Raw genomic sequence first — 27484 nt, forward strand, 5'->3', positions numbered from 1 at the left:
CAAATCTATAAGACCATCTGTTTCAAGTTCAAAATTTGTAATATTTGGAAAACTATTTTTAAAAAGTGATCAAAGGACATTTCAACACATAGTGATGAAATGCACAATTTTTAAAGGTTACATGAAACAATTAAATACATATATATGATAACATTAAAAATTCTTTATTTAAAAAGTTATTAAAATGGGTAAATATGACACAGTAAAATACTTTAAAGAAAACAGACATGGATTATGATATATACAAAAGAGGAACTAAATCATCATCTGTCATTAATGGGAAAATTTGCATACTATCAAAATATTCATAATTTTAAGTCAGACAAAACGTTGTTTCAAGGGAATGCTTCTTTCATAGTTAAAGTCTCTTTAAAGGCGTTTTAAATTCCGCTTACTCCGGGCACTTCCTGGAAGAGCATCTTTTCTATTTCTTGGCTTTGCTGCTCCTCTGCTACACTCTTCAGACCCATGGTAAGCACACAAACATAACACACAGAAGTCAAAACCACAGGCTATGCGGCTACACAGTCCCCTTTTCTTATATGGCTGGTACTTAGCCGGGGATTGGCACCTTGGGCAAGGTTTTAATGCTTCATCACTAAAAAGTGTTTTGGCAACCTGCAGTGAAAGCACACACAGTAAGTCTTCCAGTTTCATAAAGAGAATCACTTCATTTCAAACTCTGAGTATTTATTTCTAGTAATTTATGATAAATACTCACCTTAACATATTCCTCCTGTTTACTACTTAAGTGAGTCACAGAAGAGCTTGCTATCGGTGTCAACACTTCTCCCCAAGGAGAAAATGTTGAAACTTGTTCTTTCTGAAAACCTGGTATCCTGGCCTGAGCTTGTACCGATCTTAAAGCTGATCGATTTAGAAGATGGAGCCGAGTGGCAGCATCTTCAACATTTAAGATAGCCCCCTGCGGTAAAAGATAAGAGGGGTCAATACTGTAATATCAAAAGTTCCGGAACAGTTTCCTGACGCACATGGTTTTAAATGTTGAAAGTGGTTTCACACTAAATTCCACTAGAATTTTCTCCCTAAACTTTCCTTTTTAGAAACATTTTTTCTCTCATCTAACATTTAAACGTCTAAGAAATATAAATGAACAAAATTAAAACAATAAATGTTAGCTTTAAGTTTGCAGGATTGGTCATTTTTCTGTTTAAGGCATGGGTTGGCAAACTTTTCCTAAAAAGGGCCAGATGGTATATATTTTACGTTTTGCAGGCCAGATAGTCACAGCTACTCGACTGCCATTTTAGCAGAAGCAGCTGTAGAGATATGTAAATGAAAGAGCAAGGCTAAAAGAAGTGACGGACAGGATGTGGCCCACAGACTGGAGTTTGCCAACCCTTGTTTTAAGCCAAGGTTTAAGAAGAGGTGAATCTTTTTAAAGTTTGCTATGGGAAATCATGGAATTCTTTGAAGGTTTCTTACCTTAGCCACATGTCAGAAAAATAACGGGCCTGGTTAGACCATGAAATCCAATTGGTTTCGCTAGTTTTTACATGTAAAGACTGGAGTCATTTTTACACTTACATTTGAAACAAGGAGGAAAAAAAGGTATCTCTTATCTGAACTGGATTTCCATATTACTTAAATATTCAGCCAAGAAATATTTTCAATAAGCCTTCTATTTGGGTAAGGTTGATAATGAACAAAAAAATAGTTGTGTGTGTGTTTTTTTAAAGGAACTGGCATTCTTAACCAATTATCAAAATAAAATGTCAAGTTCCTCATGTGTCTAACTAAAATTGTATTTCTTCTCCTTTAATTATCTCCCTTTGTCACAATTGGTTCCTAACAATGAGGAGAGTGAAAATATGAGAAATTATAGTAGGATAAGTATAGGAAATAAGGTTAGCTGATCATGAGAAATTCCATGATTAAGTTTAACAACATATGCATAAGTGTGAAGGATAAATATTCATTTTCTGAAATTAGAATGAATACAAATGAGCTTTTTCATGGACTCGAGCCATCTATTTATAGTACATTTGTATAAATACTTTGCAGCTTAGGCCACAAGCACACAACACCTGAACACACCAAAATTTTGACAAATTTTGATGCAGTTGGTAAACTCAATGATTGTGCATATACTTAAAACAATGCATAGAGATATGTTGTTGAAACACATTTTAGCCACAGATTAAACATTCCTTTATTTAACAAATATTTATAGAACTCCTAGAGGTACCAAGTGAATAAAACAGTGTAACCCCTGTTCTCAGTTAAAAATGTGGGCTGCCATCTCTGAACAAAAGGAGGCAAAGCAATAAACAAAGGCATATGTTTGTGAATGCCAACATTTTTCAGATATAGTCACATTATGTTACCAGAAAATATTTAAATGTGAGAGTGAAGTCACCATGTGGTTGTTCATTTCCATGATTATAAAAGAACAGTGAAGAATACAGTAAACTAAGAAATGCGATGGAAACGGTGTGGAATCCCAATTCTTATGCTCATTCTCATGACTGCAAAGCAAAGAGATAAAATTGTGATCTTATTACACATAGCTGGTGTGTGCTTCTAATTTTCACACATAAGGGGCTTTCAGAGATATTATACAAGTATGAGGAAAATCACTAAGCAAGTTGGTTTTACAAGGTTTCTGTTTGGGTTAAGGGCACACATTAAAATAGTTCAAGTGGAAAGCAGCCAGTCCATATCAAATAGGAGTGCCAAGTGCACCAGGAAGAATGTTTCTAGGGAAAAGAAGGAACAGGAAGAATACCTGATTTGTTTGGACTTACACAGAGGAGATTTCCAGTTCTGGTGGATAATAGGAGATGAATCAGGGTTCTGTATAGAGAAACACTAAGCAAAACAAAAGAAAGAAACTGGGCAATTATTAACTCTGGAAAAAAATATTATGGAAAAAAGGTGTAATCATAGTGCACTGCATGTTACAACTGTCAATAACTCATAACAACCTCAACATTATTCATAACCTCAGCACCTAATTCTGATCTCCCACATGATGGTGTGGTTACATTGGTGAGACAGGAGAATGGAGTTCAGAGAGACGGGTGGGTGGGTAGGTGGCGGTAGCAATGGTGAGAAGTTAGAGAACAAACACTCTAAACAAAAAAAGCCAAGAAATAGCGGGAAAGGTGTGCTATTTAGAAACGTGGAGGTAAATCTCAGGAGGAACAACTGAAGAGATAAAGGTGAGTGACTTGGAGTGAGAATCCAGGGTGAGGAGGGATAGGCAGGAGAATGTGTTGTGTCATAAGCCTCACAGTCGGATTGGACTTTTTACACCATGCACTTGTTTTACTTTGAAACAAAAATAAGAAAAAAGTTCAAGGAAGGAAAAAAAAAAGTATCGTCCTTTAAGAAACAAAGTTGGAAAAGAAAAGCAGTAGCCAGGATATGAAGACAGAGTATTTTATCTAGAATTAGCTGAAGTGTTGCCAAACACAAGCAGGTTCCTTTCCCTGTAGGATGTGCAACGTAAGTGGAACTAACAGGTTAATATTACTAGGTGTTTGCTTAGAAATTGTTTTTTTAAGTAGATCTCAGCATACAGAGCAGTACTCTAGTAAGATAAGAGGGCAATTAATACTTCCGCTATTATAAGCTCCCAGGATCAGAAGCTGCAGCAGTAAGTAGCCAGGAGCTGTGAATAAGTTGTAAGGCAACATCACAGGCAAGAAAGTAAAAGTTTTCTTCAAAGTCAAATAGAAAGTCAATGCTTAAGTTAGCTCAGTCTTTAATATTTCATTGCAATGAAAAACCCACCAATCTGTGTCTAGGCGTTAATATCTGTTTACACCATGCTTCATCTCAATTATTGTATTTTGTCAAATTAGAAATTTATGTTGTTATATAACAAAATAATATGTTACTAAATGCTTTTTACTAGAACAAGAATAAGAGCATGAACTCGCAGAGTTTCTTTTGGTTTTGACGGCTAGGGAAAGTTTAAAAGTTGCATATATAATACATATGGGTTCCAGAGTCACTCGATGCCTATTACGTAGTATCCATAGGAAAAATTAGTCAGCTTCTGCAGGACTTTTCCTGTACCTTCAAACCCAGTCCTCAAATCTTCAAGAAAATACAAGCTGATGATGCTTTACCAGTCCTACTGCCACGCTCACTCACCTCCGTGCCCTCCTGGAGGCTAAACTGCTGCAATGCTCTTCCCTGTCTTCACCTGGCTAACCGCTCATTCGTCCTGCAGGTCTCAGCTGAAAAGCCTTCTGTTGACTCTCAAGCAGCAAATACTCCTTTTAAATGTTCCAAATAGAGGGGCTCCTGGGTGGCTCTGTCGGTTGGGGGTCTGACTTCGGTTCACATCATGATCTCATGGTTCAAAGGTTTGAGCCCCACGTCGGGCTCTGTGCTGCCAACTCAGAACCTGGAGCCTGCTTCAGCTCCTGTGTCTCCCACTCTCTGCCCCTCCCCTGCTTGTGCTTTTTTTCTCTCAAAAATAAATAAACATTAAATAAATAAATGTTTCAATAGAACTAACTCTGGCCTTCCCCTAACACACCCTTATTGTAATCACCTGTTTACTTGAAAAATCTACAGGGCATGAGCTCCAAGAGAGCAGTGACCATTTCAGAAAGGTTCACAATTGTAATCTGAGGAATTGGCACATAACAGCCACTTGAAAGGCTGGAGAGAAAATGCTATAAGGATATCTAAGTATGAATAGGACCTGCATTCCATCAGTATTCAAACACTGCACACACACCCAAACAACATAACCCCACGCCGATGCTCTAGATGGTAAGTTATCTACTCCACTTATGGACTGGAAGAAAATGGAGTTGGGGAAAAGTAAAACATTCATGAGTGAATGTTTAGTAAATGGAAAAGGTTAAAGGATAGCAGGAAAACCAACTTAGGTTGTCCAGCAATATGAGGTTATTATTTTTACAAATCCATTTGAGACAGGTATTCTATACATTACCTCAGAATCTGTTTTCAGTTGTGAGATATAAAATTTCCTCCTCCGATTTGCGTTCTTATCTTGAACAATAATTTCACGCCAATTTCTGCTTACTTTCCAAACACTATAACAAAAAAGTCAGTCTTTATATCATATATATTCCACAAAATTAACATTTTTTTGCCAATGGTAATTAATAAGAAAAACAAAGATTTTGGACAATAAATTTAAACCTAAAAATTTACATTAATATTATGACTTGATCTACATTGTTGTTTCATATTGTTTCACCATATGAAAGAATTCTTATTAAAATATTAAATATATGCTAGCATTATATTGATAAATTATCTTATAAATGGTTAAGGGAAAAACATAATTTCATATAAAACCAACATGACCCCACTGGGAGACATTAAGAGGATTTAACTTCAAATGTGACATAAAAATTAAAAAATCAGAACACAACATACAGAAAATTATCATCTTCACAGTGCAAAAGGTTTTTATCTGTTTCTCCTATTAATGTACTTAGCAAGTCCAACAAACTTAAGAACCATCAATAATTCATTAGAAGTACTAGATGCCAAATGACAATTATTATGATGGGTAGCACTACAAAGCTCCTGTTTTCTAAACCAAAGTTTATGAGAATGAAGCAGCTAAAGGAAAAAACCCACAATTTATATCCAGTGACTGACTACTCATCAATAACTTTGGCTATACTAATTATTAAAGAACAATAATCTTTCAGGTGTCACTCTGCTCTTTTTTACTACTCTAACTTATATCGCTCAAAGGATGTAAGACCAGACAGTTAAAAAAAAAAAAAAAGTCCCTTGTTGTTATGTAGGTGATACTTGTGTTGTTAGTTGCTATTCTTCCCAGCTGCCACGGCCACTTCAGTTGCCATGTCTCTCTCCCCAAGCCAACACATGGGTCTTATATCAGACTGATGGAGAGGATAAAGCAGAAAGATACCTATTCATGGAGAAGAAATAAACTATCTAATTGGGTATTTGCCACAGTCATTTCAACTGACTGTAATCTCTCACATTACCAAGAATACACACTGCTAACATTATACATGCATTCTACAGTACAAATACTCTAAAGGGCTGGGGAGAAAGGTAATCATTAAAATGAGACTGAATATCAACTGCTCCCACAAATGAGTACCCAAAAGTATCATTCAATATTTAACTGGTCTATCTCCAAATATTCCTGCATATAAAAATAAAATTCCTATATTTCAGCCATTCCTTTGATTTTTTTTAAACAACTTATCCCATTTGAACATTTTTTTTAAAGCAAATAATACAGGTGCACTAATCTGTTCATTATTCTACTTGGGTTACACCAAGTACATTCCTGGTCAAGTCTATTTAGAAAGCCTTAAGCCTTAATGCAAGTTTGTGGGTCACTATTGGATTAAAAATCCAAGGGCTCAATTATAGACCTAGATATATTCCTATGTCCTTAAATGACTGCTGGCAGGTCACTTACCTTCTCTGGAACTCAGTTTTCTCATCTGCAAAATATGTGATTAGACTAGGTATTTAATGACTAGGCTTCCATCTATGAAATTCTATAATTTTTGACAATAGCCTACAATTAATTTGGGGAGGAAAGGTGAAGGGTTCAAATATAAGTAGTGGCCATAAAAACAGCAAGGATTCTACAAACCAAACTTTTGACATATCCCCATGGAAAAACAAATTTACAGACTCTCCAGCACGTTTTCCCCCAACCAACCACTTGCAGAAGTCCTGTTCCACAAGGTTCCCTCCTTCTTGCCATGGCATTCTCAAGGGTCTTATCTTCTGATAGTCCTGCAACTCCCCAAAATTACCAGTATGAACACAGTCTCTCTTTAGTCATTGTAACCCTGGTTCCCACCCTTAATGCTCCTAAATGTGTGTCTCTTTAATTATGTAGCAGCATTTAATATACTGAAATTTCTGTTAGCACAAATTCTTGTTTCTAATTCCTTGAAATTTTCAAAAGTAATTACCTTCCATGGCGCTGTTGGCAATGAAAATGAACTAATCCATATTCCCTTGGTCTCCGGAAAAAGTAAGCCCTAAAGTGAAAGCTAACCGTCATTCTGGATTCTAGAACTCAGATGAAGTAACTAAATGGTATCCTTTGTATGTTGCCCTTTCTTAATCACCATGACACTTTACAATATTTCTGACCAAGTGTCATAACGTTAATCCAATTTGCAATATAACAACAGGATGTGGACTATTAAGTCATCAAATAACTTTCATGGACTAAAGCTTGCCAGTCTTGAAAATTTAAAGTATAACTTTCAGAAACTCTCTTCCCAAATAACAGTGCCATGAACTTTATCCGGAAGACTATATTGATGCATCTAAAACAGGATTTTAAGCAGAAGGAACCTATATTACTAAGTTCTAGTAATATAGGTGCTTTAGGGAAGTTCACTAAACCACCTTTGATAAAGTGTAAGACAACCAAAGACAGAGATAATAAAACAAATAAAAAAACAGGACAACTGCTCAACTCCTAGAAAAGCTTTCCAATTTAAAAAAAAAAGGTGGTAAGAAGGAAGTTTTATTTCAGAAAAAAAAATTACTTCTTACCTGACTAGGCTTTCTGCTGTCAAGCAATCTAAAACCATAGCAAGAATATGCTTTAAATTTCTGTATTTTAATTCTGTTAAGATGTCCAGTGTTTCTATACCCATTTTCTTGCCAATCAGTCCTGTAAGCACACTCTGTAGTAAGGCTATTCGCCCCCCATCCCTTTCTTCTAAGAATTCATGGGCACCATTCTGCTGGAATCTTTTTCTTTTGTTTCTCATGAAGAGCTCATGTACTAACTGCAAGGCGGGGGTCTTTGATAAATTCTTAAAGCTTAAAATCTTAGAGTCGCTGCTCAGCTGACTCTCTGAGGTGTCTAAAGCAGCCGCTGGTATTGCTTTGGAGGCAGAGTGGTCAGTCTGCTTTTCCCCTTCTGTCTCAGATTGAGAGCCTTGCTCCTCAAGGGTGGACAATCTTCTCAGCCTTCTAAGGCGCCTTGACTTTTTTATGGTGCTCCCCACTCTGACAGTTCCCTTATGTTTCTGAAGTTCTTGAAAAGAACCTTCCTGGTCAGAGAGGGAATCTTCTGATTTTTCCAAGCATAGTGAGTTAAAACCACTGTCTTCAGGTGTTGAAATATTGCCCCTCACTTTAGCTAATGGAGAGAGCCTTTGGCTTGCATTAAATTTAATGTTTGCTACAAGATTACTTATTGGAGTCACACATATGTCCTCATCTGTCCCACAAGTTGTTCCACTAACGGAGGAACCCAGAGGTCTGGGATATGTATTCTCGTCATTAACAAACAGACTGCTATCACTAAGGTCATATGTGATAGAGTCTTGTAAACTATTGCCCTGAATCGGAGATATGCATTCCACTTCAAACAGGCTACAGTCATCTTTGGAACCATCAACTGTGGAAGTCTTCTGTTGAGAAAAATTAAGTCTCAATTTTTGACTGCTAGAAGTTGCTTCTTCTGTTTTCAAAGTACTAGTAACTAAAGGACTAAAACTGTTTTGCCATGGAAGACCTGAAACACAGCTTGGAATATTTTTTTCTAAGTTGAGAACTTGGTTCATACTACCTTCTAGAGAACTATTTTGTGATTCCAAGTCCTCCGTTAGAAGAGAGAAAGATATGTCCAACCTTCTGCGCAGTAAAATTTTTTTCCCACTGACTTTAGGAGTTTCACAAAGTTCAGAGTTTTTCTCCTTTTCCTTCCTAGAAAAGGCACCTCTCTTTTTCTGAGTTGGAGATTCTAAAGCAGGAGTCAAGCCCAGACTTGAAGTTTCAGGATGTTCATGGATTAATGGTGGGCCTTTGTCTTTCTTTCCAAACAATTCTTCATCTGAATTCTCAACGTTGCAAGGTTGTAACAACTCATTGTAGCCACTATCTTGAAAGGAAGATGTGGAACAAAAATCTCTGAAGCGGGAATACTTGAAATTGACAGGAGAGCCCACCTCACTTTCTGCTCCAATACAAGTCTGACCTAAATGTCTCTCTGACATCTTCAAAAGCTGTTTCTACAAAGGAAAACAAATTTTATTCTTCCCTTGAAATGAGTAGTCTGGCAGCTTCCACCAGAATACATTTATTAGGACTATAATCATAGAAAATGTTATGGCAATAAAAAAAAGTTACTTTAAAAAACAAATCTAATATAGATTTATGTGTATCTTACTTAAACCAACTTTTAACATCCTAAAAAGCAAAACTTTTCAGGCTATACATATTCACAGATTGTTTGATAAGCTTGGTCGAAGCATCAAGCAGAAATGTTTTCTTGGACTGCACTTGAGAAAAAAAATCTAACAAGCATCATTTTTAGATAACCTTATGATTTTAACAGCATTAATGTACATAATTGTAGATTTACTATTGTAGCTTATTTGTCGTGGACTATAACTCGTCAGTTGGATATTTCCCTTCCAAGTTCTGGGTTATAAATAAAGCCGCTTAAAGTATATGCTAATTTTTAAACATGTCTCTGGAAAGGTGTCAAACGAGTGCTGCCACTAGATTTAGCTGCAATTTGGCCAAGCAACTCCAGGATAATGTTACTCCTACTTGTAACATAGGCCTGCTGCAGAAATCCAGTCCCCATGACCACTCTCAAGGTCTGAATTTCCCAACTTATAACTTTGCAAAGACTCTTTGGCTTATTGATAAAATACTAATACATTCTTCCTGAGCTGACTAAAATGAACCAGCACCACATAGACATAGGGTCATTACAAACCTGGCATGTTATGTTTACTCATGTGTCATTTTCTAAATATTTTGAGACATAGCGTCCACACGCAGGCTTGATTTCACCGGTAACAGACAACTATTTATGGGAAACCCACCCTTTATAATATTCTTGAAACTGCAAGTACAGAATTCAAGTAAATTACTTTATAATTACTTAATAAGTTACTCAGTAATTATATTTGTAAGAAATGACACCTGAAAAATACTTTACTCCTTAACCTTTTTAAACAGTATGAGCACATTCTTTCTTTTTAGAAACTCAAATCTTAACTCAGAGGGCACTAAGGGAAAAAAATCATCATACTTTCTGGTATTTTTCCAGATTATTCAAAGGACACTGAGAAAACTGTCAGACCAAATGCATGGTTTTTCTCTATTGAAAGATCGTAGGAAGAAAAATTATAGTTGACTATAATGAGGAAGGAATATATTTATGCCTTGGTTACACCAGTTAAGTATATAAGTGAATGAGTTTTTAAAAATAACAACAACAAATCGCTCCTCTACCCACAAAACAGTTTCTTTATGGTAAAATGATCATTGGAAGATTATTACTGGTCAAAGCCTCTAAGTGTTTTTCAACCTTTTAAAACTATATTCAATTTTGGTAAATCTGATACCTGTTCTTCTCTAATTTAGATCCACTCAGATCATGAGAATGACTGCTATCAAGACCATCAAACTTTGCTTTCTATACTTTGTATTATATTTTCAAACAATTTTTATCAAAACATTAAGCTAATGACATATAATGAACTTCCAAATTACACCTCCACCCACAAATATTTCCCCCTGAGAATCATTCTATTAAGTAAGCTAAAATCAGGTCCCGAAATCCGTCTAAAAGGAGCAAATGTAACTATTCTATGCCACCACTAGGTGTCTCACAGTGCTAGAGTTTGGGAAACCAAGGCAAATTGTCAGAAACAAAATGGGGCACGGGTATCCTCTCCCCCTACCCACCACAGGCCACTTGATATAAATATATATTAAAAAAATTCTAATTTCTTCTGTTTATCTACACATTCAAAGTTGCCTCCAATGTGCTTTTCTCTGCTGTCATCATGCTCTTCTTTCCACTATCTCAAGATGTTGGTCTGAAACCAAACTTGATTGTTCGAAACTTAGTTTTTAAGCCTTTTAAAAAGACTCATACAGGGGCGCCTGCAGTCGGTTAAGCCTCCGACTTCGGCTCAGGTCAGATCTCACGTTCGTGGGTTCAAGCCCCGTGTCAGGCTCTGTGCTGACAGCTCAGAGCCTGGAGCCTGCTGCAGATTCTGTGTCTCCTTCTCTCTCTGCCCCTCCCCGCTCATGCTCTGTCTCTCTCTGTATCAAAAATAAATAAATTAAAAAAATAAAGTTTATAAAAAGACTCATACAGAATTATGAAATTCCCATTGACTTATTTAATTTTACCAATTCAACAGTTCACTGATTAATCAAACAAACCTCCTTAATACTCATTTTTTAAACATTTTTAAAATTTATTTATTTTGAGACAGAGAGAGAAAGTGAGCAAGCAGGGGAGGGGCAGTGAGAGGAGGAGAGAATCCCAAGTGGATTCTGTGCTGTCAGCACAGAGTCCAATGTGGGGCTCGATCTCACAATCCATGAGATAATGAGACCATTACCTGAGCCAAAATCAAGATTCAGCTGCTTAACCGAATGAGCCACAGAGGCACCCCTCCTTGTTACTCCTTTTTTAAAACCAGGCTCCTGAATGTTGAGAACATTTATCTCTATAGTGCTTTCAAGAAAGAAAAAATTAGCAATGATGGGGAGAAAAGGAACCTTCATGCACTGTTGGTTGGAATGCAAACTAGTTTAGCCACTATGGAAAACAGTATGGAAGTTCCTCAAAAATTAAAAATAGAACTATCATATGATCTAGTAATTCTGCTTCTGGGTATTTATCCAAAGAAAATGAAAACACTAATATGAAAAGATATATGTGCCCCTATATTAATTGCTGTATTATTTACGACAGACAAGCTATGGAAGCAACCTAAGTATCCATCGATAGATGAATTGGTAAAAATTTGGTACATATATGCAATAAAATATTGCTCTGCCATAAAATCTTGGCATTTGTGACAACATGGATGGACTCGTAGGGTATTATGTTAAGTGAAATAAGTCAGACAAAAACAAATACCATATGATTTCACTTATATGTGGAATCTAAGAAACAAAACAAATTAACAAAACAGAAACAGACTCAGACACAAAGAACAAACTTGTGGTTGCCAGAGGCGATGAGGGTGGGGAGTGGTCGAAATACGTGAAGGGGATTAAGAGGTACAAACTTCTAGTTACAATATAAGTCATGGGAATGTAATATACACCATAGGGAATACAGGGAATAATACTGTAGTAACTTTGTATAGTGACAGATAATAACTAGACTTATCAAGGTGATCATTTTGTAATATAGAAAACCATAGAATCACTGTGTTGTTCACCTGAAACTAATATTGTATGTCAATTATAATTCAATTTTTTAAAACACTTGTTAAATTAGAAAATGATATACTTACTACTTAACTATATAAAACACAATTTTTCTTTTGTTAAATCGGAAAATCTTACCATCAGTAAATCTTGAGCTCTTAGATGTCAGTTATGAGGGCTTCCAAACAAGTAAATCTTTCACTCTGCCTTTAAAATTCATGCCAAAGTAATACCACTTAAAGAGAAAATTTTAGTTTTAACAACGTACAGCAGCACATGACTGCCCAAATAGGAAAGGTACATAAAGTACATGCTGCAGGGATTAATTCTAACATACGAAAAGGCCTAAGTCACTTCGAATTCCCTTCAGCTTTACAGATAATAGGGATTTCAATATCCTTGTTTTCTCCAGCTAGTTTCGGAACTGAGGAATCTTCCCAAATTCGGGTTTCTGGAAATGCAGTGTAAGCCACAGCGCTGTCATTACTCCCCCAAGGTGCTATCTGCGGCTGGGTGGTTAACGGTCTCACCAGGGCGTCTTTTGGCCCCGCTCGCCCCTCCCTGACCTTCCCAAAGCCAGGCTGGCCTTGGCCGGGGGTCGCCTCGGTTCTGCCGCCACGACTCAAGGCCCAGACGCCACCGAGAGGCGGAGGGTGGGTGGGCGTCACCTGGAGGGAGCTAGCGGGCAAGAGGTCGGCCTCGGGGCGCCTCTCTAGTCCTAGCACCTAAGAAGCAAAGTGGGCGCCGGGCCGGGGGACGCCCAGAGACCCGCTAGCAGGCACACACCTGGGCCCCCACTCCCGCCCACCTGGACGCCGAGGCGCGCCCGCACCGTCCGGACTGCGGGGCCAGGCGGGAGGGGAGACGAGCAGCCGCCGCTGGGCGCGTCAGGCAGGAGCCGCCGCCTCGCCCCCAGGGATGCCCGGCTATGGCAACCTCCACGCCACGTTCGCGTGGGGCCGCCGAGATTCCCTCCTACGGTTTGAACTGCCCGCCCTGAGTAACCGCTAAGCGCCGCCGCCCCGCCCCGCCCCTTCCTCCGGCTCCGCGGCGCCCCCACCGGCCGCACCGCGATCCGCAGGCCCCCGGCCCCGGCCTCCCCAAGGGATCTCGTCCTCCCGTTTCCCACCCTTCCACCCCCACCCAAAGCGCCGCGGACTTTCTAACTTCATAGGCTCTGCCTCCTCCCATTTTCACTTAGGGAAGCATTATGTATCAAGGCTACTAAACGGTCCTGCAGTGGGATGCCGTTAAAAAATAATGTAGGTGAAAAAAAAAAAGTATTTGCTTGAAAACGTTTCTGAGATAATCAGGAAAATTATAAAATGTATAATTTTATAATTAAACTCAATTTTAAAAATTATATAAAAAACAGGTTTCAAACCTAATGACGCCTTTTAAAAGTGTAGATATATACAGGATATAGATATACACAGGATAACGTTGGAAAGGTACTACTTTACAGTATCTCTATAAGGGATTATTCTTGATTATGCTAGACGGGATGTTTGATATTACTCATTGGGCACCTATTCTATGCCAGGCTCCATCCTTCTGCTCTTTGCAACTTTCTACTAGTCTCCTTTTTCTGGCTCTTTTTACCCTCGGTCTTTTTCGTACATGAGGCATCCTACCTCAGAATTTATTTTATTTTATTTTTTTGCTTTACCATTTTGTGCTTACATAATTCTCATACAGAGCTTCACCCATTACTTTTAAGCCAGTAATAGCAGCTACCACCACCTCCAGCTGCACATTTCTCTATCTGGATGCCCTTTAGTCATCCAAAATGGAACATATCCAAAATCAAACTCACTAATACTTATTAAGCTCTGCTCTATGTAATCACTGGGCTAGGTACTGGGAAAACAAAGACGAGTACAGCACAGTTACTGGCCTTCTGGGGCTCACAAGTGCTGTAAGAGAGGAACAATAGTAGTACTGAGGAAAGAGGACCAACTAACCCTAAGGAAGAAGAGGGGGTGGAAGTAACTTTATAAAGATCATGACATTGGGCTGGATTCTGAAGGACAAGTGGCAACTTAAAAGTCAGACAACAGGTGATTTCAATCTCAAAACAAAATGTACAAGAGCAGGAAAATTGAAGTTGTTGGGCAAACTGCAAATTATTATAGCTAGAAACTAAGATTTATTTGAGGAAAGACCAAAGAAAATTATTGAGGGGAGGAAGCCAAGTCATGGAGAATTTTGGATGCATTTAAGAGTCTGAAGTTTATCCTCTAGGCCATGCAGAGCATTTTAGATCACTTCGTTGGCAGAATGGAGAACAGAAGGAAAAGAGGTGAAGGCGCTTGCTAGGAGACCACTTAGGAAAATATTGCATTACTCCGGAAGCCAGTGGGGCAGGAGAAGAACCTGCTAATTCAGTTAGCAGAATCAGCAGCATGGGGCAGGGGTGGGGGTGGGGGTAGGTGGGAGCACAGAGAACAGGTTTGGAAGAAAATAAGATGAATTTAGTATGAGGTTGGGGCACCTGGGTGGCTCAGTCAGTTAAGCATCCAACTTCAGCTCAGGTCATGATCTCCAGGTTCATGGGTATGAGCCCTGTGTTGGGCTTTGTGCTGACATCTCAGAGCCTTGAGCGTGCTTTAAAATCTCTCTCTCTCTCTCTCTCTCTCTCTCTCTCTCAAAAATAAACATTAAAGTAATCCTACTATGAGGTTAAGTTTGAGATACCTGTAGGACTTAAGATAAGGAATTGGTGAATTACATACGCTTTGAGATACCACCTCTCTGACGCCGCCCCCACCCACCCAGGTAGAGTGAGTAGTGCTCTCTCTAGCTCTTCAAACAAATCTCTGACAGCCACTTTGCCTTTCCCCAACAACATTTGCAATCCTCCTTCTCTACTGAATTTTCTCCATGTTTCTTGTTTTCTAAAATGCCATATTATTTACTTATCTTGTTTAATGTCTGCCCCCCACTCCCACTATAATGTAAAGAGGGCAGGGAATTTTGCCTATGGTTTTAAAATTTTCGCACACTCCCAAACACCATTTAAATGTTGCCCTTTTCTCTTTCCCTAGTCTTTTTCAGATATTTTATTATGACTGAATAACAGAAAAGTATAACTCCCTTCTATCATTCAAAGAATAATTTTTATCCCCCACCCTGACCACCAAAAGGGCTAAAAGGAACCTAGTTACATGTAGCTTGTCCTGACTTTGCTCATATACTCCAAATATCAGTCACTGAGCTATATTTTCCTATTCTTTATCCACCACAGTCTTTGGCTTTTTTGTTTCCCTTTCTGGAATGAATGTCATCCCATTACTGACTTCAGTACTATACCCAACCATTTCCCACAAGATCTGATAGTTCTTTTTGGGACTATCCAGCAAAACATAATGAAAGACTTTCCCAATCACCATGACATTCAAGTTATGCAGGTATCCTTAAAAGAGTAAGATCAAAGAAAATGAAGAACAGAGATTCAGCCACTTGCATCTCCATAACCATATGATAAGGAGTTAAAAGCACTCATATCCGAGATAAGACATCCAGCCTCATTAGGAGAACGCAGTGCAGTGATATCTGGCACATAGTAAGTGCTCAAGAAAAGTTAGCTGTTACCAATGATAATAGCTTCCACGGACCATGCTCCATAGTGATCCTAAAACTATTGGTTCCTGCTAATTAGAAAGAAGGTGTTGGCTAGAGAACTAGCATATACATGGACTCTTGTTGAAATTCTGGATCTCCTTGATACCACTTGTAATTAATCAACCCTTCCATAGGGTCCCAAGACCCATTTGTGTTCTACATGTGTTGATCCATTCTGATCTCCATAGACTGTACTATGTGCACAGAATCATCTTGATGCCTCAACTGGAAAGTCAGAATTCCAGAAAGTTTGCAATGATTTGTTACACTTTCTGGATCACTCCATTATCTTTCTTTTATGATAACAATAGTTTTATTTAATTCTTGTACTAAAGCATATTTTGACTGTTGTATTGCATTACCTTCTTCTCTCTGGTTGAGAGGAAAGGTATTTTGTAAGAGAGCTAATGGTAAAATATTTATGCTATAGGTCAGCCTGTCTGTGAAGGGAGAAGCAGGAAAAACCATTGCTTTCCTGGAGATTAAAAAACTGGCAGCCAGGAAAACTGGGAATATGAAGTTAAATCTTCCAAGCTGGTCTGTAGAGGTGTAACCAGTTGAACTCCTTCTCAAAGTGAAAGGGGAAGCTGAAAATTCTAAAGTTGCTGGATAGAAGACTGGAAAGCAGTATATTGTGCTTAATAACAAACCAAAGGCAAAAAGAAAAAAAAAAAAGGAAAAAAGAAATCAAAGACATAGTGCATGTAGGGGGGATAAAAACCTGTTTCTCTGCTGAAGTATAATCGTTATTAACAACTTATTTTCTAAATCTTAGTTACTTCACTTCCTTCTTCCTCCTCCTGATATAAAAAGCCTGCTGTGAAAGAAGCAAATGACTGTAAATGTTGTGAACCAAATTGATATTAATCCTACTGATATTTTGATCGCTCAAAATATCACTGAGCAGATCCTTTTGTTTCGTCTAGGGAGGGATACATGCGATAGAAGGAAGGTCAGTAAATAGTTAGTGCTACCAATATCCCTTAGTTTTAGGTAGAATTAATGTAGCTGCCCTCATACCCACCTTCAGGACAGAAGCCTCTGAAAGTTTCGAAAAGCAAAAAACGAAATTATGCGAACGATAGGGGGCAGCTGCTCCACCAGCCCAGCACAGGTATCAATCAATTGGAAATACGTAACTTGAAAAGTGCTTTTCTACGTGAAAACCAGTGATGGAGTCGTTGCCCAACGGTAAGTACCTCTGAGTAACGGTTTACCTAGGATTCCAGGGCCACTTGGAGGGGTTTCTCTCTTAACCCTCAGCCCTCCTGGAAAAGTGTTACTTTCTACTGACTTCCTTAGTCAGAAAAACAGACTTCCACCGATTTGAGGAACTACTGAAATGCTTTGCTTTCCTTAAGAACGATATAAACCGGTGAGAAACGAGAACGCCGCAGAGACAGACAAAAATTCAAGGTCTGCCGCCGGCGTCCAATCCGGGTTCTAGGCCACGCCTGCGGCGGAAAGGGCGGAGACTCCATGCATCATATGTCAGCGCCGGAAGTTGGTTTAGGCACAGCGGCGAGCCGTAATCTGTTTCGAGCGGCGACTGTGCTCTCTGCGCGTTAGTCGGGTAGGAAGTAGGCTGGTTGGGGTTTGGAGGTGGGTATTTGGACAGAAACTGGAAAGACCCTCAAGGTTAAAAAGGTCCGGTATGGAAATTGGGAGAAGCTGGAGATTGAGTGGGTGTTGTTAGTACTTTGGTTTCATTCCGTTTAGTTTGGCTTTTGGGAGTTACTCTGCTCGCATGTTCCCCTATTGAGGGATATAATTTTCTGCCTTCCGCTAAGGTTTGGAAAAATAGGGCGTTTATTAAGCGGGAACGCGAGCTCTGCAGTCATATCTCAGTGCCCTTGCCTCTTAGCTGAATAATCCTGCGCGAATTAATTTCTGCAAGGCTGGGTTTCTTCATCTAAAAAGTAAGCGCAATACCTCCCAGGATTGTTGTAAAGACTATAATGAAATAACGTGTAAAATGTTATCGTGTCCGGTTTGGGGGTAAGTGCGCAGTACATCGTGTTGATGTTTCGTCCTTAAGCTCTACCCATAGAGTTTGAAAAAGTACAGTACAGGTTAGGAATTGGGACGTTTTTTAGATTTCCCTGAGAAAAAAAATCAGGTAGGGTTGGATTTGCAGGAGCCCCTTTGAGATATTCAATATTTGAGCCTGTGATTTGATTTCAGACCATCAATGGATACCCAGAAGGACGTTCAACCCCCAAAGCAGCAGCCAATGATATATATCTGCGGAGGTATGAGCACTTCTCTACATAAAATGGGAGTATTTTACTTCAGTTTTGAAATAATTACATTACACTTAGTCTTTTTTTTTTGATAAACACATCATCTCTATTTTTTTATAGTTTTTATTTTTTTTATTCAATTTATTTTTTTAACATATGCAATTATTTTCCGTCATTTACAATACAGTAGTTTCAATGGTACATTACACTTAGTCTTAAACGAATCATCTCTAAAGTTATAAGGCAGAACACTAGCAACCCTTAAAGAACTCCTCTCATTAAGAGTTCATTTTCTTGCCAAGAAAAAGTGAAGCGCCCACTTTTTTCTTTCCTCCTTAATATGTTGATTGTTAAATAACAGAAGTTCAACTGAGTACATTTTAAAGATGTAATAGGCTTTATTGATTCATGAATCTGGCAGCATCCATGCTATGAAGTAGATGGGTACTCCAAAGGGTTACAGAAAAGCAGAGGTTTTTAAAGGTAGAGAGGAGTGGAAGAAAGGGAATTATTAGCAAAAAATCCCTTGTTTAAGGTAGGGTCACCCTTCTAAGAGGAAGGGAAAATCAATAAATTTCCTAGTGCTGACAAGGAAATTCCCATATTAACAAAGGTTGCATTTCTACAGGGCTGAAACTGTAGTTAGGTTAGGTGTTGGGTCTCGGTTTACTGATTTGGGGCCTCAACCTAGGGAGGCCATTTGGGAACCTGTGGTTTTCTTTTTAACATGGTCATAGCACTGTACTTTTGAGATGGAGTACATTTTAGTGCTTTGGGTGAAAAATAATAGTTAAGATAATTTACTTGTCTGTAATATTTTCCCTTTAGACCTTGAATAAACATGCTTTCTCTTTTAGAATGTCACACAGAAAATGAAATAAAATCCAGGGATCCAATCAGATGCAGAGAATGTGGATACAGAATAATGTACAAGAAAAGGACTAAAAGATGTATCCTTTTCACTTTGCTAAACACGAAGTAGGTGGAAGTGAAGAATAATGCTTGGGCTGTTAGTCAAAGACTAATTTCTGGTAAAAATGGTAATAACTTGGTTTACTTACCCAGAAGGCATGATTAGGATTTTCATAATCATTTTTTTAATTTTCATAATGAAAACTAATTGAGTATAGATGCATATACTAAATATCTAAATACTAGTAGATTTTGGATCTTATAAGTATTTTTCAGGGTTCAATATGTAACTTATTTTACTTATACTCATTTTTTGAGTTTGAGTTCATGGAAAAATTAAATTATATAAAGAGAAATACAAATACTGTATATGAACGCTACCTAATGGAAAAAGTGAGGCTTACAAATGAGCCACAAGACTGAGAATACATTGTTACATGGTAATAATACATTATTTTTTAAACCAGTAAGTTATCTTGCTAACATTGCTTTAGTGTTTTTTGGTGCGTTGGTCTTTTTTATTATGGAAAGGGACGAATGAAAATTGAAATCTTTTTTTGTAGTTCTTTTCCAGTTGTTAGAGTAAATAGTTCCATTCTTTTGTGCATTTTATTTTATTAAAGTTTATTTATTTAAGTAATCTCTACACCCAAAGTGTAGGCTTGAACCTCACAACTCTGAGATCAAGGGTCACATGCTCTTCCAGCTTAGCCAGTTAGGGGACCCCCCCCTTTTTAATGTTTATTTACTTAATCTCTCTTTTTTGCATTTTAGATCACATAACTAGCTTATTGCAAGGAAAAAGTGCCTTGGAAGTGTTAATCTTTCATTTTGTTAATCTTTAAATATGTGTTTTGTCCTTAACTTACTTTCATACAGTGGTGGTTTTTGATGCTCGGTGAAACATGGAATTCGGAAGATTATCTTCATTTGAACTTGGATTTGCTGTTAATGTTGTATAGCTTTTGATGAGTGTATTTATCTTTATGAATACAACCACATACACATGATTTCATTTTAAAATTCATCTTGTATTTAGGTATCTATTAATAGTGTCTATAAAGAAAAATTCTTTGTTCAATTACATTATTTATAATTTCCTTTTTTTTTAAGTGTTTATTTTTGAGAGAGTACAAGCCAGGGAGGGGCAAAGAGAGGGGGACAGAGTGTCTGAAGGGGGTTCTTGGATCTGCACTGACAGCAGTGAGCCTGATGTGGGTCTTAAATTCAAGAACCATGAGATGGTGAGCTGAGCCCAAGTTGGATGCTCAACTTTTTGAGTCACCTGGGCACCCCTAATTTACTTTTATTGTATGTGTAATCTGACATATAGGGAAAGTTAGAAATGCTTTCCTAAGCCACACCTTTAGTTAAGGCCTAGAATCCTGTAGAGGCCTTGTTAAAAATGAAGTTTACTAGGACCCTGTGAAGGTCTGATTAAGTAAGTTCCTTGTAAGCTACTGTTTTACATCAAATTTATAAGCCCTCCAACATCATTTTGTATTGAATATACCAGTGTACTTACTGTCACAATGCATGCATCATTTTGAGTTATATTTTTCATTTGTTACTTGGTATAGGCCTTCTGATAAAATGCTTGATTCTTTATTAAATCTTGGGTGAGGGGAAAGAAACTTCAATGGTTGTTTCTGTAAGGCAAAACCAACCCAAAGTAAAATGGATGAAGCAGACTATTAAGGCAGGTGTAGTTTTCGAGGTATAATCATTAAGGTAAAAAGTTCTGCTTTCAGGATATTAAAAAGAAATAGGCAAAAGTTTAAAACTTTTGCCTTCATCTTCAGGATATGGATACTCATACTCCATCTGTTCAGGATTCCATCATTATGGAATGTCTTCCGATATTCATGTCAAAGATTAGACATATTCCACCTTCACTGAAAAGTTGTGTCTCTAAATTCAAAAAATTAGCCTTGCCATTAAACAGAAAACCTGTATTTCTATCACCATCTTTGAACACTAAGTTCTATAAATTTATTATGTGCTTTACAAAGAACTACCATGCACAAATTTTTAAAGAGTGCTTCCTAGGTGTAGGTTTTCCTCTAGCCATAGCTTTCATAATTTTGTAATTCTGCCATGTTCCTTGATCTTGTCTTTTTAGATAAGAGTCCCAGTAATATGATTTGACAGCCCCCTAAAAAACTCCCAACACTTTGGATAATGTTGCTCTTAACTTTTTTATCTCATCCTCGGTCTTTTATATATCATTAGTTTAATTGAATATTGTTAGTTTGTTAATTAGACTGGTTTAATGGAAAAAGTATTAAGGAACTCAAGACCAACATTTTAATCAGTCACCTCTTTGTGTCCCTTTGATCTATAAAAAATGGGAGTAATTTTACCTCTTGCCTAACTGGACAGTTTTCAGGAAAAAAGATAAAATAGATACAAAATTGCTCTAAAAGATTCTTTTGAATAATGCTGTATAAATATAAAAATCAGTAAATCTGAGCTTAAAGTAGCCACATAACTTGTCCCTTATTTAAACTGCTTACCAATGACTTATGGCCATGTATGTTCATCAAAAATGTATGGAAGAAGGTTCAAATCCAGCCTTGCTACTCAGTGACTGGCCAATTCATTTCTTTTAACTTCAGCTTCATTGTCAAAATGGAGGAATTTATGATGGTCAGTACAGTCCTTTGAGACTCTGAAGTTAGCTTCAGAGATTGAAGTCATGAAAAATTTAAAAATAGATGAAATCAGAAATGGCCATTCTTAAAGAATAAAATCTATAAGGTGAGAAAGTGTAAACTGAGAAGATGTAAAACTGAGTTGCCTCTTCACATATACAAATGCATGGACATCTCCACCCCTCCTAGAACAATTCTGTGTAGAAAATTGGTCAAGGGGGACTGACTACTTGAGCAGAGGGCTGAAGGATGAGAAGGAACCTGGCATAGTAAGACAAGAAGAAGGAGTGTTCCTGAAATTGAGGATATTGCCAGTTTCAACCCGGAACCATGCGTTGAAAGTAAGCTTGCCTTGTTCCCACTTCAGAACGAAGCCCTTGTGACTCACACTTTGAGGTAGGCAGAGAGGCCTGCTCGCTTCCGGCTTCATGATGGGAGTAAGCAGGAGAGTGACACGGTTTAAGATTTAAAGGATTACTTGAACTGTTCTGTGAGAATGGACAATGTAGGGGTGGGTGATGGATGGGGAAGCCGGTTAAGGGCCACACGTACTAGTTCAGGATAATAATAATGATGGCTGAACCAGCGTGGTAGCCATGGAAGGAAGTTAGAAGTACCTGGTTGTAAGATAACATTTTGAAGTTGAGGTTAATGGGACTTACTGATTGGTTAGTACTTGAGAGCTTAGTAAACAGTATGGACCTTGGTAAATGCTTTGGGTTCAAATATCCACAGTGTCCTTTATTGACTGGCAGTGTGACTTCACCAGGATTCACTTTCCTCATTAGTAGGATAGACATGAAATAATAGCACCTACCTCAGAGGTTTGTTGCAAAATAAAATGAATCCATAAAAGCTCTTACCCTAACAAATGTTAACTTATCACCTTTCCTGTATAAGTATTACTGTTTTCCACAAAGATGATTTTGTTAGTTTTAGGATTAGTCTCCCAGCTGCGGGCCTCGCTGTCTCCATAAGCAGGTAACAGGCCTTATTTCTTTCTTACCTTTGCCTTTCCCATGCTTTTCTTCCTATCTTAAAATGACCTTTTCCGGTGTTCTGCATCAGCATCAGAATTTTGAAGGATTGTTTTATAGTCTACTAATTTCCAGTATTGTTGAGAAGTCCAAAACCATTCTTCTACCTAATCCTTTGTGTGTGATGCATTTCTCTCTGGAAACGTAGAATTTTCATTGCCAGTGTGTTGAAATTTTATAATATGTGCCTTGGTTTTGGGGCTCTTTTCCACTGTTCTGATCACTTGGTGGGTATTTTCAACCTGGAAGGTCAAGCTCTTTAATAACTTCCTGCCCTCGATATTTTTTTTTCTCTAAGTCTTTTTTAAAAAATCTAATATTAGACTTACTGATCTTTCTCATCTTTTCCTTTTTTTCCTTGCTCTTTAAAAGATGCCTTCAATTTTACTTTTTTCTTTTCCTTTTTTTTTTAAAGTAAGCTCTGCACACAACGTGGGGCCTCAATTCATGACCCCAGATCAAGAGTCACGGGCTCCACTAACTGAGCTAGCCAGGCGCCCCTCAATTTTAGTTTCTGATCCATTTACTAGGATTTTCATTTCTGGTATAGTTTTAATTTCTACAAAGTTATTAGTTTTTCTTCAAATATATATTTGAATATACATTCAAAGAAAGTATACATTCTTGTTTCATGGATGCAAAGTCTTAACTTTATGAAGATGATAGTGATAATTTTCTTTTGCCTACATAGTCTATTCCAGTCAAATTACTTTTTATCTGTTTATTCAGCATAAGTGTATATACATAATTATAATTATAGGATATGTGGAATTACAACCATTTCACTGAATATTAAAGGGTTTCTTCCTATGCTGAAGTAAAATACCAAGTTACAACAGTGTTTTAAGCGTAGGACAAAGTTTTGAGTGAAATTTGTTGGCTGCAATAAGGTGCGAAATGACTATACATCGATAGGGGCATGTGATGATGTTACCCATGACAATTTAATAAAGCTTACTAAGGATTATGCTAAAGTTTGAATCTGTAAATGTGCAAATTTAACATTCTTTAGCACTGGCAATGGGAATAATAATATATTGTTTATAATGTTTTTAGGAGAATTATTACCACTATCCGTGCCTGCTAAAAGACTGTAGATCTAATTTAAGTGTAGAGGGGACTGAGAATTACATTATTGAGTTTCTGTTCTGTGCCAGGCACTGACCTGAAATTACGAAGTGAAATACGTTTTTTCACAAATGATATCTACTGCTTTATTCATTTGGATTGTATTATGTCCTATTGGCTTTTGTATCACAATGCCCAGTACAATGCCTGACTCTTAACCAGCGCTCAGAAAATGTTGAATTCCTACAAAGATCTTTCATTTACAATTTTGTGCAAAGGGAAGGGGCTAAATCTGGATTGCATTGTAGATATCCTGAACGTTTAGTTATATATCTAAAACTGAAATGGAATGGTTATCAATTTACCTTGGAGGTAGTATTAACTATCCAGAACTGGAAAGGCATTTTATCTCCAACGACAATGAGTGCAAAGCAGAAAGGGAACCCCAGCTTGGACTCTTACTTCTCTCCTACTGGTCGGTGCCGGCGAAGCTGGGCGTGGAGGCCTATCAGGGCGGCGGGTCGAGGGCCAGCCAATCATTCGCAGAGGTCCTAGTCCCGCCCCCGGCGGTCAGCCTCTGGCCATTGAGTGCCCAGGCCGGGCGACACGCCTCCATCGCGGTGCCTGTGTGCGAATTGTGTAGCGTTCTCCTACGTCCACAGCGCGGGGTCTAAGAGCCAGGTGAGTACCCGCCGGCAAGGAGTAAATTACATCGCCCCATGGCACTGCCCTCCGGGTGCTAGGGTGAAGGGCGGACTCGACTGAGGGAGAGCGTTTTGAGATGAACAAACTGCGGCTTCAGTTTTCCTGCGGCTAACGGTGGCGGATGTTGGGTCTTGGGTTGCTGGGGTCCAGCCGCGGCGACAAGAGCTGGGGAGTGGGGAGCAATCTGAGGGTCCTAAACGGCCTACTGACCTTTGGGTTGTCTGTAAAGCTGAGGGTTCCCAGCCATTCCCTGAACCCCGGCGGCTCTCGGCCGCGCTGTACACAGAAACCGTTGCTAGGGCTGAGGAAGCTATTTCCTGCAGGGGGCGCTCGGCCCTTGGTTGCTGGAATGAACATGCTTAGGTGGAAGAAAATCTAGGCTGTGTTGCGCCTGAGAGTTTGCACCTGAGGTTTTCCCTTAGGGAATATGGGAACTGGATGTGGATCAGGATGATGAAGAGATTAAACCCAACTAGGACCGAGGTTTTTCATAGTCAAATTCCAAACAGATGTGGAAAGGTTCAAATGAGAGCAAATATTGCATTGACTTCTTTTTGGAACTTGAGAATTAACATTTAGTAAGATGTGCATCGTACCCCAAAACAACCCAAAACAAACATGGTAGTTTTCAAAAAGGATTTTCAGGGAAATGTTAATACTGTGCAGAATGAAATTCATTTCCTTAGGTAAGAGAGGCTCTGTTATTTCAAATGCTTTTCACTGTAATTTCAAATCGTGAAATTTCACGGATTAAAAATAAATTCAATTCGAGATCATGTCTTTTAATCCTGTTGGATATTTTTCAGTTTCTCCCATGAAAGATCCTCCAACTCTTTGGAAAAACTCTGCTAAGGCAACCCATTCTGCTCTGGCGGCAACTTTCATTTAAAAGCTCTTCATGTTGCTCCCCAGTAACTTCTACCCTTAAGGCTGTCCTTGTGATGGGACACATTCATCATCCTGGGCCCTGCCAGGATAGTGCACAAATCACAACTCATTTCTCAGTTGGATCTTGTCTGAAAACTGTCAATCTGTTCTATGCCCAAGTCAAAGCCAGCGAGAATGTGGAGAACCTGCAGAGCCTCTCTTTCTGCAGAGATCTGATGTAGGACTGGAATCCCAGAGGGCAGGCATGCTGGAGGAAATACTTTTGGTGAATTAGACCCCTTTGCTACTTATTGTTTTAAAATGTATAACCCAATATGTTTTACTGCAGGGGTTTTTAAACAATTTTGGCAATGACTCGTGATAAGAAATATATTTTATTTGCAACATGTGCATGAATTTACACACATTTGTCATTTGTTTGTATAGACATGAAATAAAAGTTTTTACAAAACAAGTCTTTAATATGGTATGTGAAGTAGTCAGATTGTTTTGTTGCTGCTCTGTTCTGTCTCATAAAACAGTGCTTATGGCAGCTCACTAAATTGAGTGCAGGGTTTGAAAAGCCTGGGTATGATGCTAAGTATGTAGGCTCTGCAGTTGCTGACTGAGATTCAAATCCCCAGTTCCACACTTGATAGTTATATGACCTGGAGCAGGTTACTTAAAATTTCAACCTCCTTATCTGTGAAATAGCAATTATTCATTCCCCTCACGAGAGTGGTTTTGAAGATTATGTGAGATAATCCATGGCACACAGTAATTTAGCTCCGTGAGTGTTGACTGTTATTACTGCTCTTTACTTAAAACCTACTTGCTACAGTCGTTGACGGATTAAATGAGGTAATGGATATAAAGTTCTTGGCGAGGTGCCCAGCACACATTTAGAACTGTGTGTTTGTTGCTGTTATTATCATCATCATAGTAAAGTGAAACTATCCAAGGCCCCCTTATTCTCATTTCAGTTCCGCAAGTGTTTCTAAGGGTGTAAAGCACTACTTATGTTAGTCCTGAATGTATAATGATGAATAAAGTAAATCTCACAATCTAGAAGGGAAGACAAAAATATATAATTAGAATACATGCCATGAGAAAGGTATGGGCACGATGCCATTAGAACAGATCTGGGAGCTGTTCATTGATGCGACTGGGCCTCAGGGAATGTAGGGAGTCAGGGAATGGTGAAGGGGGTGATGATTTAACTGTTGTTATCAGGAAGAGAGAGTTTAAAATGAGTGGCCTTCCTTAGAAAAAACACAGCTCCTTTTCCATAGACATGAAAAATAAATGTTATAGAAATGCCTAGTTTCTAATATCCAAGTTAAGTATTACTATAGTAAGTATGTACGTCATAACTTTTTTCTGTGCTACATTTCAGCCATGACTACCAAAGATTATCCATCATTATGGGGCTTTGGAACAACAAAAACATTTAAAATTCCTGTTGAACATTTGGATTTCAAGTACATTGAAAAATGTGCAGATGTTAAACACTTAGAAAAAATTCTTTGTGTGCTCAGGTAAGCATTCAAAAATCATTTTATGTGTCAGTATGCCAATTATATTGTGCCCTCGGAGAGTTGAAACTCTAGAAACACCACAGAAAATTTTCAAATATTGATGTTGGTTTTTTCCCCCAAGTTAGGTTCCAAACTAGTTTTTTGATCCTGAGGTTAGTTCGGAGGGTTCTGGCTAGGTCTACTTCCAGCATGCAATTTAGGTTCAAGAGGATATTTTTCTTGCTTCCTCCTTATTTTCTGGGAAGAGGTAAGGTAGCCCCGGGAGTAGCCATTAGGAGACAAGGTTAGCTCGCCGGTCTTCCAGTTGAGAAAGTTCTTTGGTACTCTCCCACTGTGTACTATCTGCCAACAAAGATGATGACTTACTGTGAGCTGTCACAGGAGAGGATGGTGAGGAGGCCAGGAGGTAGGACCAGAAGGCAGGGAACCCGGGCCTTCTCAGGGTCAGGGCCCCAGGGTGGTGATTGTTAGACTTTAATATACATCAAATACGGTCATTAAAAATACAGAGTCGAGGGTCCCATTCCCAGAGATTCCTCCTCAGGAAATCTGGGGTGGGACCCAGGAGCCTATGTTTTTAAACAAGTGCCAGGCCCGACAAGCAGGTGGTCAAGGGAGCCCACTTCAAGAAGCACTGCCCTGTGGCGTACAAATCTGTG

At 38.5% G+C, this 27484-nt stretch overlaps 3 protein-coding genes across 5 annotated transcripts in view; 2 read left to right on the plus strand and 1 right to left on the minus strand.

Annotated features, from left to right (window-relative positions):
• Positions 1-192: 192 nt before the first annotated feature.
• FBXO43 (F-box protein 43) lies at positions 193-17282 on the minus strand. The gene is made up of 8 exons (XM_029923306.1): positions 17140-17282; positions 16826-16842; positions 15477-15592; positions 12964-13152; positions 7528-8996; positions 4940-5042; positions 722-925; positions 193-618 (listed from the first exon to the last, which is right to left on the minus strand). Exons 1-8 carry the CDS (start codon positions 17280-17282, stop codon positions 370-372), a joined length of 2490 nt encoding a protein of 829 aa, XP_029779166.1. The 3' UTR covers positions 193-369.
• Positions 17269-20040, plus strand: POLR2K (RNA polymerase II subunit K). Of its 3 annotated transcripts, none has more exons than XM_029923620.1 (4): positions 17269-17374; positions 17986-18053; positions 18902-18994; positions 19836-20040. In XM_029923620.1, the coding sequence occupies exons 2-4, from the start codon at positions 17993-17995 to the stop codon at positions 19856-19858; spliced, it is 177 nt and encodes a 58-aa protein (XP_029779480.1). In that variant the 5' UTR covers positions 17269-17374; positions 17986-17992; the 3' UTR covers positions 19859-20040. The 3 variants fall into 3 exon arrangements, with proteins under 3 accessions (XP_029779480.1, XP_029779479.1, XP_029779481.1); XM_029923619.1 differs by having other exon boundaries at positions 17296-17403; XM_029923621.1 differs by lacking the exon at positions 17269-17374 and adding an exon at positions 17424-17448.
• Positions 20041-26648: 6608 nt separating this feature from the next.
• The window catches only part of SPAG1 (sperm associated antigen 1), a 61856-nt gene continuing 61020 nt past the window's right edge, over positions 26649-27484 (plus strand). Inside the window, exon 1 of the mRNA XM_029923307.1 lies at positions 26649-26825. Coding sequence (XP_029779167.1) covers positions 26686-26825 — 140 coding nt within the window. The 5' untranslated portion in view covers positions 26649-26685. The remainder of the gene's footprint in view (positions 26826-27484) is intronic.

The sequence above is a fragment of the Suricata suricatta genome, chromosome 15 (genome assembly GCF_006229205.1).
Source record: "Suricata suricatta isolate VVHF042 chromosome 15, meerkat_22Aug2017_6uvM2_HiC, whole genome shotgun sequence".
In the NCBI taxonomy this organism is placed as follows: Eukaryota; Metazoa; Chordata; class Mammalia; order Carnivora; family Herpestidae; genus Suricata; species Suricata suricatta.